At 44.1% G+C, this 23,283-nt stretch overlaps 1 protein-coding gene across 1 annotated transcript in view; it reads left to right on the forward strand.

Moving 5' to 3' along the window:
• Positions 1-666: 666 nt before the first annotated feature.
• gabrr2a (gamma-aminobutyric acid type A receptor subunit rho2a) overlaps positions 667-23,283 on the forward strand; it is a 168,341-nt gene continuing 145,724 nt past the window's right edge. The window contains exons 1-2 of the mRNA XM_034110766.2: positions 667-863; positions 5,170-5,276. Coding sequence (XP_033966657.1) covers positions 733-863; positions 5,170-5,276 — 238 coding nt within the window. The 5' untranslated portion in view covers positions 667-732. The remainder of the gene's footprint in view (positions 864-5,169; positions 5,277-23,283) is intronic.

Consider the following 23,283-nt stretch of genomic DNA (forward strand, 5'->3'; position numbering starts at 1 on the left):
GCCAAACATCCCCCACATATATTTATTCAGAGATGGGGGCGGAGCTTAGCTGCCATGTAGGGATTATGATTACACTTCAGTGCCTTGCTCAAGGACACTGGCATACTGTCAAACCAAACCCATCATAAAAAATCACATGGGAACTGAGCCAGACCGTCACTCAGAAATGGAGGGGGGCTTGTGCCCGGGGCCTGAGCAGCCCTGTATTGGGTGGAGCGGGGGTTGTGTTTAAACTGCTCCACCATGTAGCTGAGTGGAGTAAAACGTGATTCCTATGATGAGGTTTTTATTTACAAGAGGGAGGAATAATCTGCCTCTCTTGTTGTGTCATGCCAGGCTGCAAATAATCCCTGTGTGTGTGTGTGTGTGTGTGTGTGTGTGTGTGTGTGTGTGTGTGTGTGTGTGTGTGTGTGTGTGTGTGTGTGTGTGTGTGTGTGTGTGTGTGTGTGTGTGTGTGTGTGTGTGTGTGTGTGTGCGTATGTGTGTGTGTGTGTGTATATGTGTGTTTCCCCCCCAGAGTTTGTAGGCTACAGCTGTTCAGCCCCTCTCTTTCTCTCTCTCTCGTGAGGATGAGTGTGTGTAGCCTCCCTCACACACACTCCTCTCCTCCTCATGCAGCAGAGTATGATGCCATGACCGAGGACACATCCTCCCTGTGAGCACCATGCGCTGCCGGCTGCTTCCTGCTGGAATTATCCGAGAGAGAGGGGCTTTCAAGGTACCCACCTGTGGATGTGCACCGTCAAGATGCCTCATCTGATCAAAGCCCTCGTTTTCCTGCTGTGTCTGCTCGTTACCGGGGAGTGCCGTAAACTAAGGGTGCGCAGATGGACCGGCACCGTGGAGACCCAGAAGCATGGCGCGTAAGTGGAGATAAATAATTAATACAGAATGAACACTCTGAAAAACGTAAACGTTGACTTCAATTAAATGTATTATGTCGATGAATTACACGTAATTGTATTAGGTTAGTTGAAAGCAATTATATTAAAGGTGGGGTAGGTAAGTTTCAGAAACCGGCTCGAGATACACTTTTTGTTATATTCCATGGAATGCTCTTAACATCCCGATAGCAATGAATATCTGAAGTGCTTTAACAAAAAATCCATACAAAAATGTCATCTGTGGAAGCCGTAGTACTGTAAAAAGTAAAACCAATCCGTTTAGCCGGCCCGGCTAATTGTCTGTCAGCCTTCCATCTCATGCACGCACAAATGTATCTCGTGCCCTCATTAGGCATGCCGTCATTGGGCGTGCATTGCGCGTTTATGTGTGTTGGAGGAGGTGCTCTGTAAGGAAGTCTGAAGGAAGGGGCGGATTCTTTCGGCTGTGTACTTTCAAATTGTAGTGCACTCGAGCCGGTTTCTGAAACTTACCTACCCCACCTTTAAGTTCAACCTAATATATTTAAACTTAATATTATTGCTTTCAACTAAGATAAAATGAAAATTAAATGAAGGCCAAGGTTTCAGATTTGTTCAGTTTGTGCAGACATCCAGAAGTAAAAATAATATTTAAACAGAAATGTAATGAGAAAGTGTGTGTTTAAATCAGGGGTGGGGAACCTTTTTCCTCTCAAGGGCCATTTCAATTTTTCCAACATCCTCCGAGGGCAAATTATTGACCTCTGCTTAAAAATACTAAAATCAAAGCCCATTCATTTAGCCTTTCTTTCATGCTGTGCAAAGAAAAAGCAACCTCTTAATCCAGATATTTTACCATGACTCGTGCATGCATGCACATGCACGGTGTGGCATGACCACCAAAACAGAAATATATGGACACAAGATGTTTGCAATTTAGTTTCCTATCCATGTGAACATGATTTAAGTGGGGGGGGGACCTAATCTCCTCTAGGGGGGTCCAGGAAGAGTTTGAAGTTAAAAGCATCAATCTGGTGCACTTTGAGAGCAACATCAGGAGATCTATGGATACATCTCTCAACACCCAGATGAAACAACTGTAAGCAGATTTATTTTTCTTTATGGATATTTTACAAATCACTCCACTTTCTAACTGTATTCTTGTTTATTAATAACAACTTTTTTTACTGTCATATATTATTGTATACCTGTTTACTTTATTCTCTTATTTTTTTATAACTATAACGATCATATAAAGATGTGCCTTTACCTCATTGGTTGGAGAAAAAGCTTCTTATATTCGTTAGCATAGCTAGCTAACCAGATGCTAATAACAACAAAGTTATTGACTGCATGATCAGTATGACAGATGAGCAGATCGCCACTGCAATTTCTGAAGTGCTGGAGCGGCGTTCTGGTGCTCTCCGTCAGAACTGTCGGACGAGACATACTGTATACCACGTGATGACGGGTTAGGCTCGTGTTGTGTTCAAGGACCCTGACCTTGGCCAGGAAAAACAGGCCCTCGCTTGTTTAATTATTTTGCGGTCTAGATTTCTTAGTTATTTTGCGTGTGTTACCTCGAGGGCCATATCAAATTATCTCACGGGCCGTTTGGAGGTTCCCCACCCCGGGTTTAAATGGACATTCTATCCAATCATTAATTAAGATGCTTGAGAGTGGTGGAGCTTATTGATCACTTGTTCATCATTTGGAATGACTTACATTCCTCATATTAAGCAGAATCACCAAAAGAATGTGGAGGAATATTGAGCCAAATTACCTGCAGGTAGTGAACGATGCATTAAAGAGAATGTTTCATCAACATGGCACAAAGACACGTTTGAAACTTTCATGACACCCTTTTCTTAAATTCTCTTGTATCTCTCTACTGGTTTGGTATGGAGAAAATCGGCAGTGTGAACTTTGTACACTGCATCGATAAAGTGTGTCAGAAGAGGCTTTATTGCAGAATGATGACAGCTTGTTACAAGGCACGCAGCTGTTAGTGAATGCAATCAGAGGAACATAATTAACAAATGCATTGATCATTGAAACAAAATGGGGGGGGCACGGGCCAGTGCCCCTCTAACTCTGAGCTTAACGGCCCCTACACATGGCGGCGTGCGTTGCCGCTTGGCGGTGGGCGTGTCTTGAGCTTGGGGAGTGAACGCGAGCAGCCCGACCAACAACCAATCACATGAATGTCCCGCCCCGGACATACAAAGCAAAGCATTCATGCTACATCCATGCTGGCTAAATATACTGCCTATGCTTGCTAGCTGTCCATTCAAACGAAGTGCACTGGATATAAACTCCCCAAACAAGCGAAAACCTACCAGTTTCCCCCACTGTCTCTGCCACCTCCCCCCATGCCTGGCTCCTCCGGTTTGTATCCCTGTATGTAAAGAGGGACTGGTCATAGAGTACCGGGTGATTCCCTACCGCCACGATCATTTTCTCCTCCTTTTGTTGACATATGGGAAATAACTGCGGTCTGGCTCTCCCAACATACACCCGGTTTGATTGGCTAGTGCTTGTACTGTCAGATTTACATACGAGGGATTTGATTGGCTGACGCCTCTGTCGAGGCGGAAAAAGTAGAACATTGCTCTACTTTTGCAGCGAGCACCGCGAGAGAAGCTACGCTTTGCTCCCACAATGCAGTTCGGCGAATCGTGACGTCACCCCATTCAAAGTGAATGGGCAGAAGCGTTGAAGCGGCAACGCACGCCGCCGTGTGTAGGGGCCGTTAGTGTTAGATCTTGATCTCTTCCGAACCAAATACCAATCATAAAGATGTTATTTTTTTTCCCCGTGTGCAATACTATATATACTAAAAGTTGAATGTTGGAGTCTTGAACATTTATTTTTATCAACCCTGTCAAATTGTGGGGGGAAAAAAGAAGTGGAAAAGCTCTATTTAAAATGCAGTTCACTGACCCTGTGGTCTGCCAGACCTTCACCCAAACTCATTCTTACACTGATGGTGTTGAAGCTGCCTGGAGGACCCTGAGCTGCTCATCAGGAGGACTTCAGGGTTCACAGGCATCCGTCATTCGTTTAAAGTCTAGAAGAGGAAGTATTTATGATGTGTTTCCAGACAAAGACCTCTCGTGAATTATGACATTGATGTCAATAGCCTCCAAACCTTGTAGAGTGGAAGTCAGGGTCCAAAAAGAGACCTCTCTTTAATGTTGGGAACACTGAAAGCTCCTCCAATCAGTCAGCTTTGGTGTGTTAGCTGTGACCATGATCTCTCTCTTGAGAGTAAGGGTTTTATTTCATAAAGAGCAAAGGTAATGAGACACATACAGTCCTGCTGCCTGAGACTTTTTGAAGCCTGTTTGTTGCTCAGTCTGCTGGATTTTAAGTATTATTTGGAGTATTAGAGAGGTTGCTCTCCCAATCTGTTGAGTTGCATGTAGAGAACAAGAAAAAAGGTTGCTTAATATAAGTGTTCTGTCGCAAAATCTGACGTTTAAATCAATGTATCTAGATGGGTATTGATAGAAAGGATAAAATCCCTGTGCAAGCTACTTAAATAAAGTAACATCTTGAACAAAAGTTACAATTATTCAATCAATTAATTATTATACCTTTATCAAAATAAAGTAATGCAAAGCACAAACCCCATGTGTTGGAGATTGAAAAAATTACTTGAGTTTAGAAAAAAATGTAATTTCCGAGTCTGATGCACATCATCCCAAAATACTGCCTATAGAACCCAAAATGGAGGGCAGGCAGGGCCCCACACTTATCTGGTCTCTCTGCTCACTGGAGGAAACGTATATCTGTCTGTTGCTGCTCTGCATGGAGACGCATGTCACACCCATCCGTCCTCAGAAGGGATTTAACCCAGCATGAGGTCCAAACAGCTCCACCACCATCACTGTTAGACTCACTCTACCACCCACTATTATCACAGCACGACAGACCATTCAAGCAGGACACAAATACACTCTGGAGGTGCCTTTCTGCAGTCAGGATGACTGCTCAGGCTTGATCTCTTCATTTCTGAAGCACATTGCATTTTCTCAACCATGATATAAGGATAAGCTTCAGTTATGTGAAGTCAAATGAAAATGTGGAATAAAGAGGTTGAAAGAAAAGAGAAGAATGTTTTACCTTGCTCCGGAATGCTCTAAAAAGGTGAGGCGAAGAAACAGGGTGCAACAAATGATTTGTTTATGCAGTTCTTCTTCAATCGGGTTTCTCTGGGGTTGGTGCATTGCTTTCATCTCTTATCTTAAATCAAACATTATCAGTTGCCCACCCTCTGATGGTGATTTTCATCTTCCTCTAGCTCCTTGGCAAAGAAGCCTCCGGATGTGACCAAGGCTCGCAAGACAAAGACGGAGCAACTGCTCAAAGTGGACGACCATGACTTCACCATGAGGCCGGCGTTTGGAGGTAGGTTTGGAATGCTCCCCACTCGTTTTCATAGACATTATTATTATTTTCCAGACATTTGGTAATGGTCACAAACAAAAATTCAAGATCCACTAACCAGCTTTTTGTAGAACTCTTTACCACACCTCATCCTCCTTAATGGGGGGTTTGATTGTAAACTCCATTCACTGATGAAGAACATCGTTAGGGCAGTTTAAGGTTCTTGGAATAGCTGCGATTTAAAGTAGTCTTTTCTTTTTTTAAATAGTATCAAAATGAATGTGAGATGCTGTGAGGTAGTTAGACTCAATAAGAATTCTTGAAATAAGATTTTTCATGAGAACATCATTATCAAAACAAGTTCAGTTATGTATGGATATAGACATAGGACCGTAAGTGTAAGCGAGATTATTCATTTTTGCTGATGTCCATCTCCATCTGCCTCTTTGAACACAAATCTGTCTGTGAAACAGTTAGGCCCTGATGCCACGTGGGTGTTCAGTTGTTCGCAATATATTACGCTTTATTACATGTTTCTTTATTTTTTTCAACTATACAAGAACATTTCCCTTCATAAAGTAGATATCACTGAAAAAAATTGTATAGACAATATGCCATTTTCATTTAATTTCCACATTTTGGCAGACCAGTGGGCACCATTCTTTAGATGTATTTTATATCAGTTGAATTTTACTAATTGCAAATATTCTGTTATAGTTATAAAGTTATAATTGTCAGCTCAGAACTGCAAAATATATATTTTAGGTAATTAAAAAACATTTCTCCAGCACATAGTTTGTTATCACTGACACTAATGTCTGCGGGGGTAAATGTTCCTCTCACTAAGCATGTTGGTCACAATTTATTAAGAACCAAATATCAGTAATACACATCAAACATCTTTGATTATGATTCGGGTTTTATTCTGAACTAAAGGGGAACTTCAGCCAATTCATTACAAATGTTGTATTCAATCGATTTTTTAACAATTGTATCAGTTTTTCATAACAGGGCATATCGTTGAGCTTTCTTGAAATAAGTTGTAAAGCCCCACCCCTACACCCCCCTCCAGGTGGCATGCCCCAATTAATATACATACAGACATAAGGTGGAGTTTGTATTGGGTAAATGTATACACATTACACATATACACAGACGTACACGTTTACACATATACACAGACATACATGTCTACAGATTGGTCCTCTTATCAATAATAATATTGAAAAGATTGTTGTAGCTCTCAAATATCAGTATTAGTATTTGCCTAAACCCGTTATTGGTTGGGCTTTATTAATAATACTGCTTGTCTGCGAAGCAGAGATTTAATAATGTGTTTCAAAGAAGTTGGATCTAAGCCGTGGACTTCGCACGCCGCTACCCGGAATATTTCTCTCCAACGTGCGTTCCATAAGCAAGTTGGATATTATGGCGCGCCCCCCACTTTGAGAAACACTGGATTATACTCACTATAGACATATTTAAGTAGAAATGTAATCCAGAAATGACCCACACATTCTGGATCCTACATTTCCCATAATGCATTTCAATGTCTTGTAGCCCAAGTGTATGACACTGATACCCTTACTATAACATCATTAGGGTAGTACTCTGCATGCCAAGAAAGCTGACCTTTATGTGTAGAAGGGTGGGGTTGGAGCCTTTGGTAACAAAATGGTAGCAGCCTCATAACCGCAATGTTGACAGTTCTTCTCCAGTCACCGACCTCTGTCACATGTCATACTTCTCTCCCCACATTTACTCTTCAATGTCAAATGCCAAATAGAGGCAAAAATTGGCGTAGTGCTCTTTAAATATTGTTGGATGTAAAGCCCGGAACTTTAATTGACCTGAAGGTAGGGTCGGAGGGAAGAGGGTGTAGATATTCTGTTGACCTGAGAGCGCCACCTGTCCTCCCTCAAGCTTGAAAAACCAATTGCATGTCTGCCCTCATGTCTCGTAACTGATAAGTATTCGGTGTGCAGAACCTCTGATATGTAGGGCTCTTTGATGTTATACCAATTTAAAGAATCCATCCCTCTCCTGGAATCTTCAAAGCAGGAGCCATCTTCAGCCAATATCTGTTTTGACTGCAATTAACGGTTACATCTTTTAATTCTGCTGAATCCCAAGTAAAAACTACATCTAAAGCTTTTTGCAAGGTGAGCAATGTCAATGTCTCTTCAAAATTAATTCAAGTCACCCAGGGGTGCCACTCCTAACTGCATAACTTTGTAAGGAATGATAACTAATTATAGTGGTATTTTACCATTGGAATACTCATTTGAAATGTGTCTATCTCTTTCGAGCAATCAAAAAGGAGATACAGAAAGTTGTACCTTGTTGGGAGCAGAAGGTGAAGCCGTCATCAAGTGAGCTCCACTTCGGAGGGATTGCGACTTCAGAGAAAGGCAGAGCATGTAGCAGGAGGTCACAGTGGAAATGGGACTAAAAATAGCCCGGGTACAGACACCGAGTCCCAGCAGAGGATCCTGGATCGAGTTGCATTAGCACTAAGAGTCCCATACTCCACCCTGTTTCCCAAGATACGCCTGCCTCCTCCAGATGTGTTCAAACCTAAACATGTTCTATATATTGAATTATACTTTAAAATGGTTCTTGTCCACGAAAGAAGAACAGCAGGCTTACTGGCTTATCGGCATCAAAATGACAGGAGCTGGAAATTGAAAATGCTCCTAACACATTCCTCCTCCGATAACTGATAGAGCAGAGAGCATGAATAAAATGTTCTTTTCAAAAGTGGAGACTTTACAGTATGTTTTCAAGTTAAGATAAGGACATAAATATTGTATACTTCACCTTGGGTTATACTTTTGTAGCTGCAGTTCTCTGAAGTTATTACAGATAATGTTTAAAGTGGACCTATCATGCTATATTTGAATAATATAGTGTAGGACCATACCTATATAAGACATATTTATACTTTTTATTTTTCAAAATACCAAACAGATCATGCATTTTAGCCATTCCTCATGTCGCTCAATTTAACACCGTCTTTTCATGGGCTGATTCTGTGAGAACACCACCATCTACAGGCCTGCCATATGTACTACAGCTTCTCCAGTGCTTTCGAACGGCAATGTCCCTGGCTGTCTCCTCCTGATTGGTGGAGTTGGCTCAATAGCCGTAGCGCCACTTCTGTGACGTCAGAGAAGTGTTCAAATCTGGATCAGTCTGTATCAGATCCGTTGCAGCCCCTTTTTAAGAGATTTGGGTACGGAGGAAAATAGAGAGGGTTGTGTTTTCTGACACTTGGTGAGTTCCCTGGAACACCGGGGACACATATTCATGTATAAAAGACGTACAAAAGTGCATTTTGCATGATAGGTCACCTTTAACATAGCTTCATTGCTAAATGTGTCAGATAAGACATTGAAATGATCAGACAGCTTTCAAACGAGCCAACAGTTTACCCAGATTATAATAACCACTTTTTTTGGGCCTGGGTAAGGATCTTAATGTTTTCCTTCAATGTTAGTAAAAAGGTAACCTTGGGGTTTTTTCTACACCTGTTGTGTTTCCTATGCTTTGTGCCTAATCAGATTTATCTCCACCAATGAATCTGCATTCCAAAATGTCAGTTATTACTTTAGCTGAGTACAACTGTTACATAAGCAAAAGGACAGATGGCTCAAACTTAAATAGAGTTAATTAAAACCCTTCCTTCTTTTCCTTCCCTTTCCTTTCTTAGTGGTAGATCTGGTTAGTGTTAGTCACACAACTAACAGTAATTGTGCTTTTAAAAGAAAATGCTGTGTGTGTTTGATGAACATGAAGGTTATCACCGTTTTTTTGATATTTTCATATTTAATGCATAACATGTTCATGGCATACAGTAAAGCTGCATTCATATGATCTCAATTTGCTATTTGCTCACTGTGAGGTTGGGCACAGAGCATTGCAGTGAAAACAGCTAGCCAACATTCGTTTCTATGGTTACCTCCCCTGCTAGCTTGCGCGTTACTGTTATCTGCTGCAATGCCGAGGTTTCCTAGGAACTCAACAGCAACACAAGCGCAGAGAAATACAAATTCATTCAAACAGGTTACTAGGATGTTTGTGGCTACATGGAGAATAGTGTGCAATAACAGTGGAGAACAGGTGAGAGAGATACAAAGTGATCTAAAAACCAGATTGCTAGTCAGGGAGAATCTGTGACCCAATCATAATAATAATTGTGATTTATGGGGAGTTTGCATCTCAATAAAAAATGTCATTACTGTCTAAGACATTTTGTCCATTAAGAATGAAATATCCCAACATACTCACTAGTAGTACATACCTCAAACACATTTCCTTTAAAGGTCTCCTATCATGCAAAATGTACTTTTCGATGTCTTTTATGCATAAATATGTGTCCCCAGGAGACTCACGAAGTGTCAGAAAATACAACCCTCTCTCTTTTCCTCCGTACCCACATCTCTAGAAACGGGGGTACAACAGAGCTGATCCAGATTTGCTGCGGTCATGACGTCATTACTAAAATGTGGGCTGGCTTTACGCCCACGGTCCTATCAGAAACGTCGCTGTATCAGAAACAATGCGTGCTTTGGAAGTAAATTAGTCGCTTTTCGGGGCCTCCCGCTTTTTTAACACTGATTTGGGTGACTTGTGTAATTCGTGGAGAACTGAAGAGTTTTCGTTTTTGGGGTGGGGGGGTCCGACTCACGGACTGACGGACAAATTCTCACTTCAAAACATAGACTTTACTTGGGCTCCCACGTATAGCCTATTAACGGCCGCCAAAGTATATTTTTGTATCCATCCGTGAGCCCGACTAGTGGACAATGATCCCTCGTTCTACGCCTCCTGTACCTGGGCCTGCTAACAAGCGACCAACAGAAGACAAACAGAGGAGTCACATGTTGTTTCACATCAGTCATGCGCCAATGCGGCACACTTCTGCGCTGTAACCACGCTGCGAGGCTCCGGCGAACTAATGCCCCTTGACACCAACGCGGTTCCAGGGCCGGTTCGGAGCTAGAGCCTGATAAGCACCGGTGACGTCATGACGCATGATCTGAGTATATTATAAAGAATAGCCAGTTAATTGAAGCATTATACTGTTCTGTTTTATATGAGTGTTGAGAGCTGTATCCATAAATCTCTTAATGAAGTGCACCAGATTGATGCATTTAACTTCAATTTAAAGAGCATGCCCCCGGACCCCCCTAGAGGAGGTGAGGTCCCCCCCACAAATAAACAGGTTCATATGTATAGGATACTAGATAACACACATTATATATAATGATAATATATATGATAATATATATGTTTCATTTCGGAGGACCCCCTGTTTTGTGTGTCCTCCACTTCTTAAACCAAAGTTACACCCTTGATAATATCTACCTGTAAATAATAATAAAACCCTTGATTTATAACTTAACATCTCTGTCTCCTATTGATCTGAGTATATTATAAAGAATAGCCAGTTAATTGAAGCATTATAGCACAGGCCTTTGTCAGATGGTATATTAAGCTGTTTTTCTTCTGCTTAGAATAGTTCTCTCTTTGTTCACCATACCTGTGTTTGCATCACTGCTACATTAGCAAGCATCGCTAACACTCAAAGCTAACCTGTACTGGAGAGAGCATGTGTAAGAAGCCGGATATAAAAAGGTACTCACCTTGTGGTAAACCTGCGAGAGAAAAAGCATTTGAGCTCCATACTGTTTCAGAAATAATGCTTGCTTATTGGAATGGCGTTTAATCATGGCAGCATTTAGCTGAGTTTCTGCTTCTCTCTGCTGCATGCGCGATCCAAAGGGGCGTGGCCAGCAGCAGCTCGGTTACATTTAAAGGGCCAGACCCAGAATCAGCCCTTTTGTAACAGGGCTGAAAAAGAGGGGTATGAGGCATGCTACAATGGGTGATCTGTTTGGTATTTTGAGCAAAACACTTCGGAGACATGTTTTGTATAGATATGGCCCTATAATATATTGTTCAAATATTGCATAATAGGTGAGCTTTAATTCAACCAATAACATTTTTCATTGGTCCCATCATGCCTGGTAATGGCTTTTACATTTCAAACCCCCAGTTTGTAATGCAGGCCCTTAATTTACTCATCAGCAGTTCTGATGAGTACATACTGAGCATGCACTGCAACACTCTCACATATGTACATTTTTGTACTATCAGATATTCAACATGTTCTGTATCAAAGTCAGCTGTCTCTCAGGGGTAGAGTGTGGGGAGTGTGTCTAACGTGTGGGGTGTATTATTGCTCTTAATCCCGGGTAAAATAACACATTAAGCCTGTTGTTAATCTACGCTGAAAGGAACGAGAGAGAAAACCCAGCGGACAGATCATTGGATATATGGCTCCATGTAATTATCTGTTTACTGTGTACCAGAGCCACTGTGTGCTTTTCAGAAAATGTGGTGGCTTAGCAGTGTGGCGGATTTACTGGAGGTCACAAAGTTAGGTGGCGTTTCCTGCTGCATATTGCTTTAATGTATTCTCCACCAACCCTAAAAAGCACGCAGCTGAATTTAATGACACAGAATGGATAGCCCATACACCATTTAAGAGAGTTCGAATACATTTCATAATTTGACCTCAAAGCTAAAGCAATTTCATATGAGTGATTGACATGAGCCTTTTGTTTGCAATGCGGTAGGAATTGGGCTAGAAAATACTGTAGATCAAAGCATGTAGTGATTGAATACACTCTCAGAAAGTAATATCACTATTCTCAGAGCTCTGATACAACTCAGCAAATCCTAGTGACGCATGATGTCAACTACTCAACAAATGAGAGACAATCCCTGCGTGTACATGTCATGCCTAGAAAGGATAGTAGCTTTGTGAAGACTGTGAAGTGTAGATATACTCTGCATTAGCCGTTTCATCTGTATTAAATCAAATTAAAATAACCTTTTATTTGAATAACCACAAAAGAAGGCAAGGTTGCATACAGTAGCTATAAGAAGTTCCTCATACCATCCAAATGCTCCTTTGCAAAGCATGGCAATACATTTTGATTGGGTCGATAGAAAATAAGCCGGGGTTGAATTGGGCAATGTTAAAATGTGAAATCCACTTTTTCATGTCTTTTATACATAAACATGTATACCCGACATTACCTTACGACTGCGTCGCGTCGAAAAATAGACTTCAATCCTATTTCGAGCGGAGCCCAACGTTTTCATGAAGTTGAATACAGCATATTCATATGTGTCAGTGATTTCATGTCAATGCGGCGAACATAAATGGTCGTGGTGAAGATGATGATTAAATTAGGATTACAAATCGAGAGCCAGGCTGCATTTCCTCCCGTTCGTTTTTTTCGACTAAACAACATTATTTTGTTAAATAACAACATGGTGATGTTTTGTAAATGATTACATGTCTCTTATTTAGCACAGACAGAGTATGATATCCGTGACATATGGATCTTAACAAAGTTCCGCTGTACATCCAGCGTACTGTATCTGACTTTATTTCACATGAGCTCCAGTGTGGAACCCCACTGCACCCCCTGGTGGATCAATGATTCATTGCAGCTGGCTTCATAATAATTACATTTATTTATCACGGGGCCGGTCTCAAGTCAAGCTGGAGGTTTTCCCTTGAGCGAGGGCAGATCACGTACCAATCACGGCCCTCGCGTTTCAAACTGTCTGAAATGAAGCGCTACATCTGTATAATAAATGCTGGCTTCTTATTGACAACTGTATAGTGTTATGTTTATTAAATAATGGAACAAAAGATGGATACTTTTATTTGTACAGTGCTGTGTTCATCAGAGCAACCGCATTAGCAGTTGGTCCTGGTATGTCGCCAAGATGGTGGTCTTTCAGTGTCCAGCGTTCCACACTCAACCTTTTTTTGCCATACTTTGCATTGGGGTGCATTATGTACTCAAAACAGCAAATGTAAGAGTACACAATTTGAGACAAAGCGAATGTCTTGTCAGTAAAGGAGAGACTCAGTCAGTGGGCATTCAGAAACTTAAGATGCTGAAGAGGGTGCTCCTGCAAAGGATTGCCCAGAACTCAAAACCATGCAGCTGCAGAAGTTGCAGGTAATGCCGGCGTCCTGACATCACCTCTCACTGCTGTTCTTCTGTAGCTTCTGTAGCAACATGCTAACAAAGAACAGACTGGATCTTCTGTTCCAGAAATTAAGAAACGTCATTTAAAATACAAAATGACCTAACCTAACAGTTTGTTGTGTGGTTCACTCCACATGTCTTGGTAATGGTGATCGTTTTTTTCCCCATGAGCCATAGACCAGAAATGTCGTATGAGTAGCCATTCTACCTCTACCCTTTATAACAACTTTATTTGCCGAATTGTCAGGTGTTGTGTTTCCCGCTTTCTGTCCCCAAGTGTCCCAACAATTGTTTCATTCAGCTTTAACCATAATTGAATACAAACCAAAGAGAGGGGAGGGGTCTCCTACGGCATGAAAACTGGCAGCAAACTTGATCTAGAGAAATACTGTCTTTTAAAAACAGTTACATTCGGGTCAAACCCTTTTCCCTTCATTTATTAACAGAACTATGCGTCTTTTCCAGCAACTCCCTGCTGCACCCTGATCCTGGGAGCTTTGCCACAGAGCAGTTTTGAATCTCTTATTCTTGATGAGAAAGGTTCAAGGGGCATTGATTAATCACTGCAAATGCACGGGAAACCATAACTATTTGTATTTCCCTTAAGAGGCGCTTAAAAACTCATTGTGAATGAAGTGATTGAACGCCGTCCCCCACAAGTCTTAAAATAACATGGCAGGATATCCATCAAACATCAGGCCTGCGACTGCTGCTGCCATAGTTTGATGTCAGGAGTGTGGAGATTCAATTAGAAGATCATATCAGGCTTTCCACATCAAAGGGAACTGTAATAATCCATTCTTTATGAGGCTGCTTTATTATTTAAAACCAAAGTAAATGCTTTCACTCTTCAATGTGAGAATAATCAAATAGCACAAGGAGATATTTAGCTTATTAAATGTAATGCACAGCAAAAAGGACATTTTATTTATCCCCAATCACCAAAGTGACATGCTGTATCATCTGTGTGCTCTGGGGAATGTGACAATAATAACAGGAGTTCTCATTCATAACATTCGTTTCGATGTCTCACTATGGGATGCGCCTCCCCGGGTATGCATCAGAATCATCATTCTCATTACGCCAATCCTGATTGGCTGGTGATCTTGACGACTACGTCAGGGAATCCCAAGGGAGACTGCCTCAGGCGCCAGTCTCAGGACACCTCCACTCTGAGGACACCTCCACTCTCAGGACAGGAAGCTGTGCACGCTAAGAATTACAAAATAAAATCTCCACTATCAGTACAGCGCCACTCTCCAAACAGGAAATGCATGCAAATACAATATAAAATCGTACTGACACTTATTATATACATTACAGCGGTGGCTCCAGGGTATGACTGGGGTAGGCTACAGCCATACCGAGAAATGGCTTAGCCCCACCATAAAAAATGATGTTAAAGTAAGCAAAAATAAGTCCACCAACTCGCGGAGTAAATTGCACAGACAGCAGTTCGTAAGATTGATTTCAGCAGCCACTTGTCTGGAAATACCAAAGACTAGAAACTGTTTTGAAAACTTTTGTCACGTAGTGATCGTCTTCTCAATAAAACATCTTTGCTAATGTCTTCTGGCCAATCAGAATCAGGATAACGGCGTGGTGCAGGAAATCCCGACGGAGAATACTTTTGCTGTAGTACATCTCTATATACATCGATACAACATTACGTGTTGATAGAAATCAACACGTAATGAAATGAGACCCCACGGTTTGATGATTGATGTGTGGGCTGTCTTTCATTTTGACACACAGAACAATGGGGGCTATCCACCCTTATCCACAATGTAAAGTCATTCACAGCCTCTTCCCTCTTCTCTCTGTGAGGAGCAGCAGGTTCAGCTTTCAGAACAAAGTAACAACAAACTAAAATGGCATTATTTTTTTTAGATATGTCGTGTAGTAATAGATTTGTTTTTGTTCTTCTCTAGAGACTACCAGAATGTGTATTTTATGTTAGTATTTCAAAAAAGACCCCCCTGCAGGGGTTGGGTTTTCAGCACGTTAACTCTTTCACCTGTGGGTACATTGCAGGATTGTCTCAGTGGGGCTTCCTCAGAAGGTGATACACACTATTCAGAGTGCAAGGGCTTCCTCCACCAGGTCTCTCTATGACTGTAAGTGGAGAGTGTTTGAGGAGTGGTGCCTCCAAGAGGGACACGTCTCTTTTCAATGTCCTCTCGGTGTGATTTTGTCATTTCTGCAGGACCTGATTGATAAACACAGAGCTTTCTCTATGGTTAAAGTGTACCTGGCTGCTATTGCCGCATGCCATGTGGAATTTGAGGGAAAGACGGCTAGCCAGCATCCCTTGGTCTGACGTTTAATGAAACGTCAGACCAGGTCACTGGTGCCCTTATGGGACTTGGCAGTGGCCTGGCTACGTCCTGGGCTTTGTTTAAGGGGGTTTCCATCCAGGACATTTGTGCAGCAGCAAACTGGTCTTCACCGCTCACTTTTGTTCGTTTTTACAGATTGGATGTCTCTGCTCCAAGCGTGGCCCATGCAGTGCTGGGCTCAGGGTCCGTGTTGGGACAGAGTTCTACCTGTTGAGTACTGGTGATTTTCGAGATAAGCATATCTAACAATACGGGATTCTCAATATCCCATAGTTAGACATAGAAACAGATGTTATGAATGAGAACTATAGGTTACTAGCGTAATCCCTGTTCTCAGAGTAACATGAAGTGAGATGTCTCACCAGACGGCCCTTCTTGCTGAGGCGAAGTGAGAAGAGGTGCTTATTTTGAATGACGCTGCGTCGTAGCGCAAGCTACTTAAAGGGTGGGTGGATTCCCTGACGTAGTCATCAAGATTACCAGCCAATCAGGATTGGCGTAATGACATTGATGCTTCTGAGGCATACGCGGGGAGGCACACCCCATAGTGAGACATCTCACTCATACTCTGACACCGGGGTTACGCTAGTAACCTATAGTTTCTGTTTCCTTTTTCTGTAGCTAAAGCTTTAAGCAGTGCTCACTGATGGCACCCGGATACCATCTGGAGATATTGGCTTGATTTGAGGTGACTGGACTGTAGCTTTAAACTGCTAGCTTCACTACAGCTTGCCTGCAGGGTTAGCCTAGCCCCTCTCCAGCAGAGATGAGCAGATTAAGCTGGCAGCGGTTCCTCCTGTTTACAGATGAGATTAGCACAGGCACCAATCTGTTACGCCATCAGACAGCTGTTACCCCACAAATGACACTTTGTCCCAGCTGAAGCACAGGCAGAAATGGAGAGGGGTCCAAAGCTGGCTGTAAAAGTGCATCCGGCAATTTGAAATTATGGATTAAAAGAAAAACTTTGATATTTATCCATTTGGGTGTTACTGTAACAGGTCCCGCTATTCAGGGCGCGATGACAGATAATATTCCTGCAAAACAGGAGAAATGATAACAACCACATTTTTTGCTGCTCATTTGGCGGATCTTGCCAGAATTTATTATTCATTTGGCACACACACAATTGTTAATGCCCTTAAACATTTGACACAACACACACACAATTGTTAATGCCCTATTATATATATTCATGTCTTCAATATATTTGAAATAAACACCATGACTTAACATAAGAATTTCTCTATTCAGATATTGATTTTGTAATCAAACCGTTTTAAATACCTTCCCAGGCAAAGCATCATAATCTAATCTGTGCTATCATTAGCATCCAACAAGCATTTATGTATTAACTCTGACCATAGAACACATACAGATTCAATTCAATTCAAAACTTTTATTTATCCAGGTAAAATCCCATTGAGATCAATGATCTCTTTTTCAAGGGAGACCTGCAGAAAAAAATAAGATAATACAAAACACACACAGAAAATACTTAGGATATAAACCCGGAAAATATGTAAGTAAACAATTAAATTAACTTGCATTCACTTTGATCAGGGAGCTCAATTATGCTACATTAAAATAGTGACCGCCATTACGCTAACACGCACACACAGCAACCACGAGGCAGTCTCCTACGCTGCATTGAAGACAATAAACAACGTCAAAACAACGGCCTTTCTCATTTCACAAATGTCCCCTCCTCACATTACATTATGACGGCCACACATTGATTTAAGGTGTTTATTCTAAACTGTAGTGGCAGGGGAAAAGTTTTAAGGCATGTTGATTATCATGAAATGAAATTACCTGTATACCTGTATAATATCCTCGCAACTGCAGTTCTTAATGTCCACTGTTATGTACGGTTTGAGGGTGTGGGTCATTAAGCCTCATCTACATATTCACCTGTCGCGGCGCCATTTTAGTGGGCACGTCAACAGGATGCCAGGGGTTGGTTCTCACAGGAGGAGGAACTGTGTGTGTGTGTGTGTGTGTGTGTGTGTGTGTGTGTGTGTGTGTGTGTGTGTGTGTGTGTGTGTGTGTGGCGATGCGGGTATTCAGAGGAAAATTTAAGATTTCCTCAGCTTGTGTTTATGTATGTTACAATGAAATGGGGAAAATAACTGAATGTGGATATTGCATCGATCCGACCAAGAAGCACGTCCGTGGAGAGGACGTGCACAGATAGAGAGAGATTCTCTCCAACACAGGGTGAGATCGCTCCTTTGTGCCACGCCGATCATCGTATTTTTCTTTCTGTGGATTATTCTTCCACACACACATACGGGTATTGGGCCGAGTGCGACACCGTACTTCCGGTATCCGCCATTTCACGCGAGGTGCAAGTAGAATATCATAGTCTATTGCCTTAATCAATATCTAGTCAACTCTAAAATACCACATATATGCAATGGCATGATAATATTATTGTGACAAGTGGGGTATTCACCTGGTGTTTCCAGAAATTAGACGTAGATGCAGCCAAAATCGACGAAGGCCACTTTCAAGATTCATTTTTCCATACATCTGCAGGCAGTCTGTAAGGGCAATCGGACAACCCACACAGCTCTAGTTTACGCTGGCAACGACCTAGAGCACACCCTCAAGTCCAGAGATGTAATCCGAAGACATGCAGCGATTTATTCGGTCGTTAATTCAGAAATAAAACATAGTGCGCTCTGCCTGGCTACTTTAGCTAGCCGTTTATATTAGCACCTCCAGGATATTAGCACCTCCAGGAAAATGGCGTATTTATATATATATATATATGGCGCGCGTTGCATTGTGGGTAGCTCGTGACGTCACTGTGTGTGAAAGAATAGCCTAAATAGGCCTACAAACATTTCAAGTTTTTTGCTGCCGACGGGCGCAGGAGCAACAGACTTTTTTTGTCGTGGCCTGGATTAGGCAGTAAAGACAATTTCGGTTTATCGCCGAGCGGACTTTTGTTTTGTTTGTGTTTTGTTTGGCTGGAAAACTGTGAATATAATAGAATAACGTATAAAACCCGTCTTTGTTTATTTTGTGAATGTGTGCATATAGACTGTAGTAAATACACTTCCGTGGGGACTATTTTGTGGAAAGTAGATTGTCCGTTTATCAGTTCTGTTTACCTTTAATATATTATTTCATATCAAGAACCCCTTGTGCGTTTATTTAACACAGCTATTTTTGATAGTTGATCGTTACAGATGACGGCCAGTATGGGGAATGAAATGTGATTTAAAAATCTGATATTATTTAAAGGGAACACTTTGAGATTTTGAAACTGCCAATTGAGATAGTCGCTGCGGTAATTATTTTTGTTTAATGAGACACTACAAGCATATGTGTTGAATTGTATTGATTGGATGAGAAAATAAAAACTTGTTCTGTACTTGTGTAAAATAACCATAGTCAGGCAATGGCTTCTGAAGAAAATGTACAACAGAATATGGAAGCACACTTAGAAGAGAATGAGCCTGAATAAGGTAATATAGTGCAGGAGACCAAGGCAAGGCAAGTTTATTTATATAGCACTTTTCAACGCAAGGCAATTCAAAGTGCTTTACAAAAAATGAAAGACATTAAGCATTAAAAAAGAAAAGCTACTGAAATAAACATTAAAAGGAAAAATACATGGATAAAAGTTACAGTAAAATATGAATAGTTCAATTAAACATTAAAAGAAAAAGTACATGGATAAAAGTTACAGTGCAGTTTAAGATATGAACAGTTCAATTAAAAGCAGCGACAAAAAGAAAAGTCTTCAGCCTGGATTTAAAAGTAGTAAGAGTTGCAGCGGACCTGCAGGTTTCTGGGAGTTTGTTCCAGATATTTGGAGCATAATAACTGAACGCTGCTTTACCATGTTTAGTTCTGACTCTGGGGACAGAAAGCTGACCAGTCCCTGAAGACCTGAGAGATCTGGATGGTTCATAATTTAGCAGGAGGTCAGTAATGTATTTTGGGCCTAAACCATTCAAAGCTTTATAAACCAGCAGCAATGTTTTGAAATATATTCTTTGACACACAGGAAGCCAGTGTAAAGACTTCAGAACTGGAGTGATGTGATCCACTTTCTTAGTGTTAGTGAGGACTCGAGCAGCGGCGTTCTGAATCAGCTGCAGCTTTCTAATAGATATTTTAGTGAGACCTGTGAAGACACCATTGCAGTAGTCGAGTCTACTGAAGATAAAGGCATGTCTGTGTATATATAGCCTTGAAATAAAGGAATTATTTTTACTTTAATCTGCATTTGGGTCCTACCTGCTTCACACGCCGTAACATTAATACACAGACAGAACAGAACACTCACCGAGGACAAGCCAAATCACAAGACGAACCGACACTGAACACTGGGAGACAGGGGAATTTAAACACAGGGTAACTAGACACAGGTGGGAACAATCAGGGGTGGGGCTGACACTGATGAGCACAGGAGACACACAAGGAGTGACAGGTGAAAACAATCAGGAAATTAGACACACCAGGGAAACTAACGACAGGAGGAAAAACACAGGGAAAAGGACCAGACAATATACCAAGAGGAAAACATGACGGGGAGAACAGCAAAACACCCAAACCAAGACATAGAAAACGTGACATAACACAATACTCGTAACAGAACCCCCCCCTCAAGAGACGGATTCCAGACGTCCCTAAAATACCAAAACAGTCCCATAAACGTCCAAAAAACAATGTCCAGTAGGGTGGGTGGAGGGGGACCGGAGGAGGGACATAAAACTAGGACCACCAGGGTGGGTGGAGGGGGTCAGGAGGACGGGTTTGGGCTGACAACCCAGGAGCACCGCGGAGGACCCGGAAGGGATCTCGGGCGGACGGCCCGGGGGCAAGGTAGAAGCCGAGAAGGGGGATATGGAGGAGCGAAGGGCACCGCGGCCGGGAAAGTTAGAGGGCCAGGCTCGAGGGCGAAGGCCGTGACTCTCAGGGGCCCGGGATCGAGGGTGAAGGCCGTGGCTCTTAAGGGGCCGGGATTGAGGGTGAAGACTCCGGCTCTCAGAGGGCCGGGCTCGAGGGCGAAGACCGGACAGCTCCGGAGGCCGGGCAGGAACCGGTGTCGACCGGACCGGATCCGGAGGCCGGGCAGGAAAGCGCTGATGGGACAGCTCCGGAGACCGGGCAGGACCCGGTGTCGACCGGACAGAAACCGGAGCCGGTCGGACAGGCTTCGGCAGGATCCCCCACGGAAGTGGACCAGGAGTTGGCAGGAACCCCGGCGAGACAGGTGATGGACATGGGGCTGGCAGGGCCCCCGGTAGAACCTCCAACGGCACGGGATATAGGGTTGGAAGGACCCCCGGCAGGGGAGTAGACGGCGGGACCTCCAACGAGACAGGAGAAAGGGTTGGCAGGACCCCCGGCAGGGGAGCAGACGGCGGGACCTCCAACGAGACCGGAACTAGGGTTGGCAGGACCCCCGGCAGGGGAGTGGACGGCCTGACCTCCAACGGGACAGGACATAGGGTTGGCAGGACCCCCGGCAGGGGAGTAGACGGCGGGACCTCCAACGAGACAGGAGAAAGGGTTGGCAGGACCCCCGGCAGGGGAGCAGATGGCGGGACCTCCAACAAGACCGGACCTAGGGTTGGAAGGACCCCCGGCAGGGGAGTGGACGGCGGGACCTCCAACGAGACAGGAGAAAGGGTTGGCAGGACCCCCGGCAGGAGAGTAGTCGGCGGGGCCTCCAACGGGACAGACATACGATTGGCAGGACCTCCGGCAGAGGAGTAGTCGACGGAGCCCCCAACGGGACAGGACCCGGAGTAGGGACCTGAGAGGAGACTCGAGAGGAGACTCGAGAGGGGAACCAAGGGGGAACTCGAGAGGGGACTCGAGAAGGGACTCGAGAGGAGACTCGAGAGGAGACTCGAGAGGGGAACCAAGGGGGAACTCGAGAGGGGACTCGCGAGGGGAACTAGAGGAGGGACGATAAGAGGGACGAGAGGAGGGACTAAAGGAGGGACTAGAGCAGGGACTAAAGGAGGGACTAGAGGAGGGACTAGAGGAGGGAACTGGAGAGGGAACTGGAGAGGGGACTCAAGAGGGGACTCGAGAAGTGACTAGAGGAGGGACTAGAGATGGGACTAGAGAAGGGAACTCGAGAGGGGACTCGCGAGGGGACCTAGAGGAGGGACGAGAGGAGGGACTAGAGCAGGGACTAGAGCAGGGACTAGAGCAGGGACTAGAGGAGGGACTAAAGGAGGGACTAGAGGAGGGAACTCGAGAGGGGACTGGAGAGGGGACTCGAGAGGGGACTCGAGAGTGGACTCGAGAGGGGACTGGAGAGGGAACTGGAGAGGGAACTCCAGAGGGAACTCCAGAGGGGACTCCAGAGGGGACTCCAGAGGAAACTGGAGAGGGGACTCCAGAGGAAACTTGAGATGGGACTGTGGCAGCTGGAGCCGGAAACCTGGCTGTAAGGTCCGGAGCGGAAGCCTGGACCCTGGCTGTGTAAGCCAGGTAATCCAGTATGGACGCAAAGCTGCGTGGGCCGGTACTGGAGCATGGAGGCATGGCTGCTAGCTTGGCTTTGCGCCTCCTTCTCTTAGCAGCCGCCTGTGGCATCAAAAAAGCTGAATCCGCTGGGTCCATCGAGGACAAGCCAAATCACAAGACGAACCGACACTGAACACTGGGAGACAGGGGAATTTAAACACAGGGTAACTAGACACAGGTGGGAACAATCAGGGGTGGGGCTGACACTGATGAGCACAGGAGACACACAAGGAGTGACAGGTGAAAACAATCAGGAAATTAGACACACCAGGGAAACTAACGACAGGAGGAAAAACACAGGGAAAAGGACCAGACAATATACCAAGAGGAAAACATGACGGGGAGAACAGCAAAACACCCAAACCAAGACATAGAAAACGTGACATAACACAATACTCGTAACAGAACCCCCCCCTCAAGAGACGGATTCCAGACGTCCCTAAAATACCAAAACAGTCCCATAAACGTCCAAAAAACAATGTCCAGTAGGGTGGGTGGAGGGGGGACCGGAGGAGGGACATAAAACTAGGACCACCAGGGTGGGTGGAGGGGGTCAGGAGGACGGGTTTGGGCTGACAACCCAGGAGCACCGCGGAGGACCCGGAAGGGATCTCGGGCGGACGGCCCGGGGGCAAGGTAGAAGCCGAGAAGGGGGATATGGAGGAGCGAAGGGCACCGCGGCCGGGAAAGTTAGAGGGCCAGGCTCGAGGGCGAAGGCCGTGACTCTCAGGGGCCCGGGATCGAGGGTGAAGGCCGTGGCTCTTAAGGGGCCGGGATTGAGGGTGAAGACTCCGGCTCTCAGAGGGCCGGGCTCGAGGGCGAAGACCGGACAGCTCCGGAGGCCGGGCAGGAACCGGTGTCGACCGGACCGGATCCGGAGGCCGGGCAGGAAAGCGCTGATGGGACAGCTCCGGAGACCGGGCAGGACCCGGTGTCGACCGGACAGAAACCGGAGCCGGTCGGACAGGCTTCGGCAGGATCCCCCACGGAAGTGGACCAGGAGTTGGCAGGAACCCCGGCGAGACAGGTGATGGACATGGGGCTGGCAGGGCCCCCGGTAGAACCTCCAACGGCACGGGATATAGGGTTGGAAGGACCCCC

The sequence above is a fragment of the Pseudochaenichthys georgianus genome, chromosome 22 (assembly GCF_902827115.2).
Source record: "Pseudochaenichthys georgianus chromosome 22, fPseGeo1.2, whole genome shotgun sequence".
NCBI lineage: Eukaryota > Metazoa > Chordata > Actinopteri > Perciformes > Channichthyidae > Pseudochaenichthys > Pseudochaenichthys georgianus.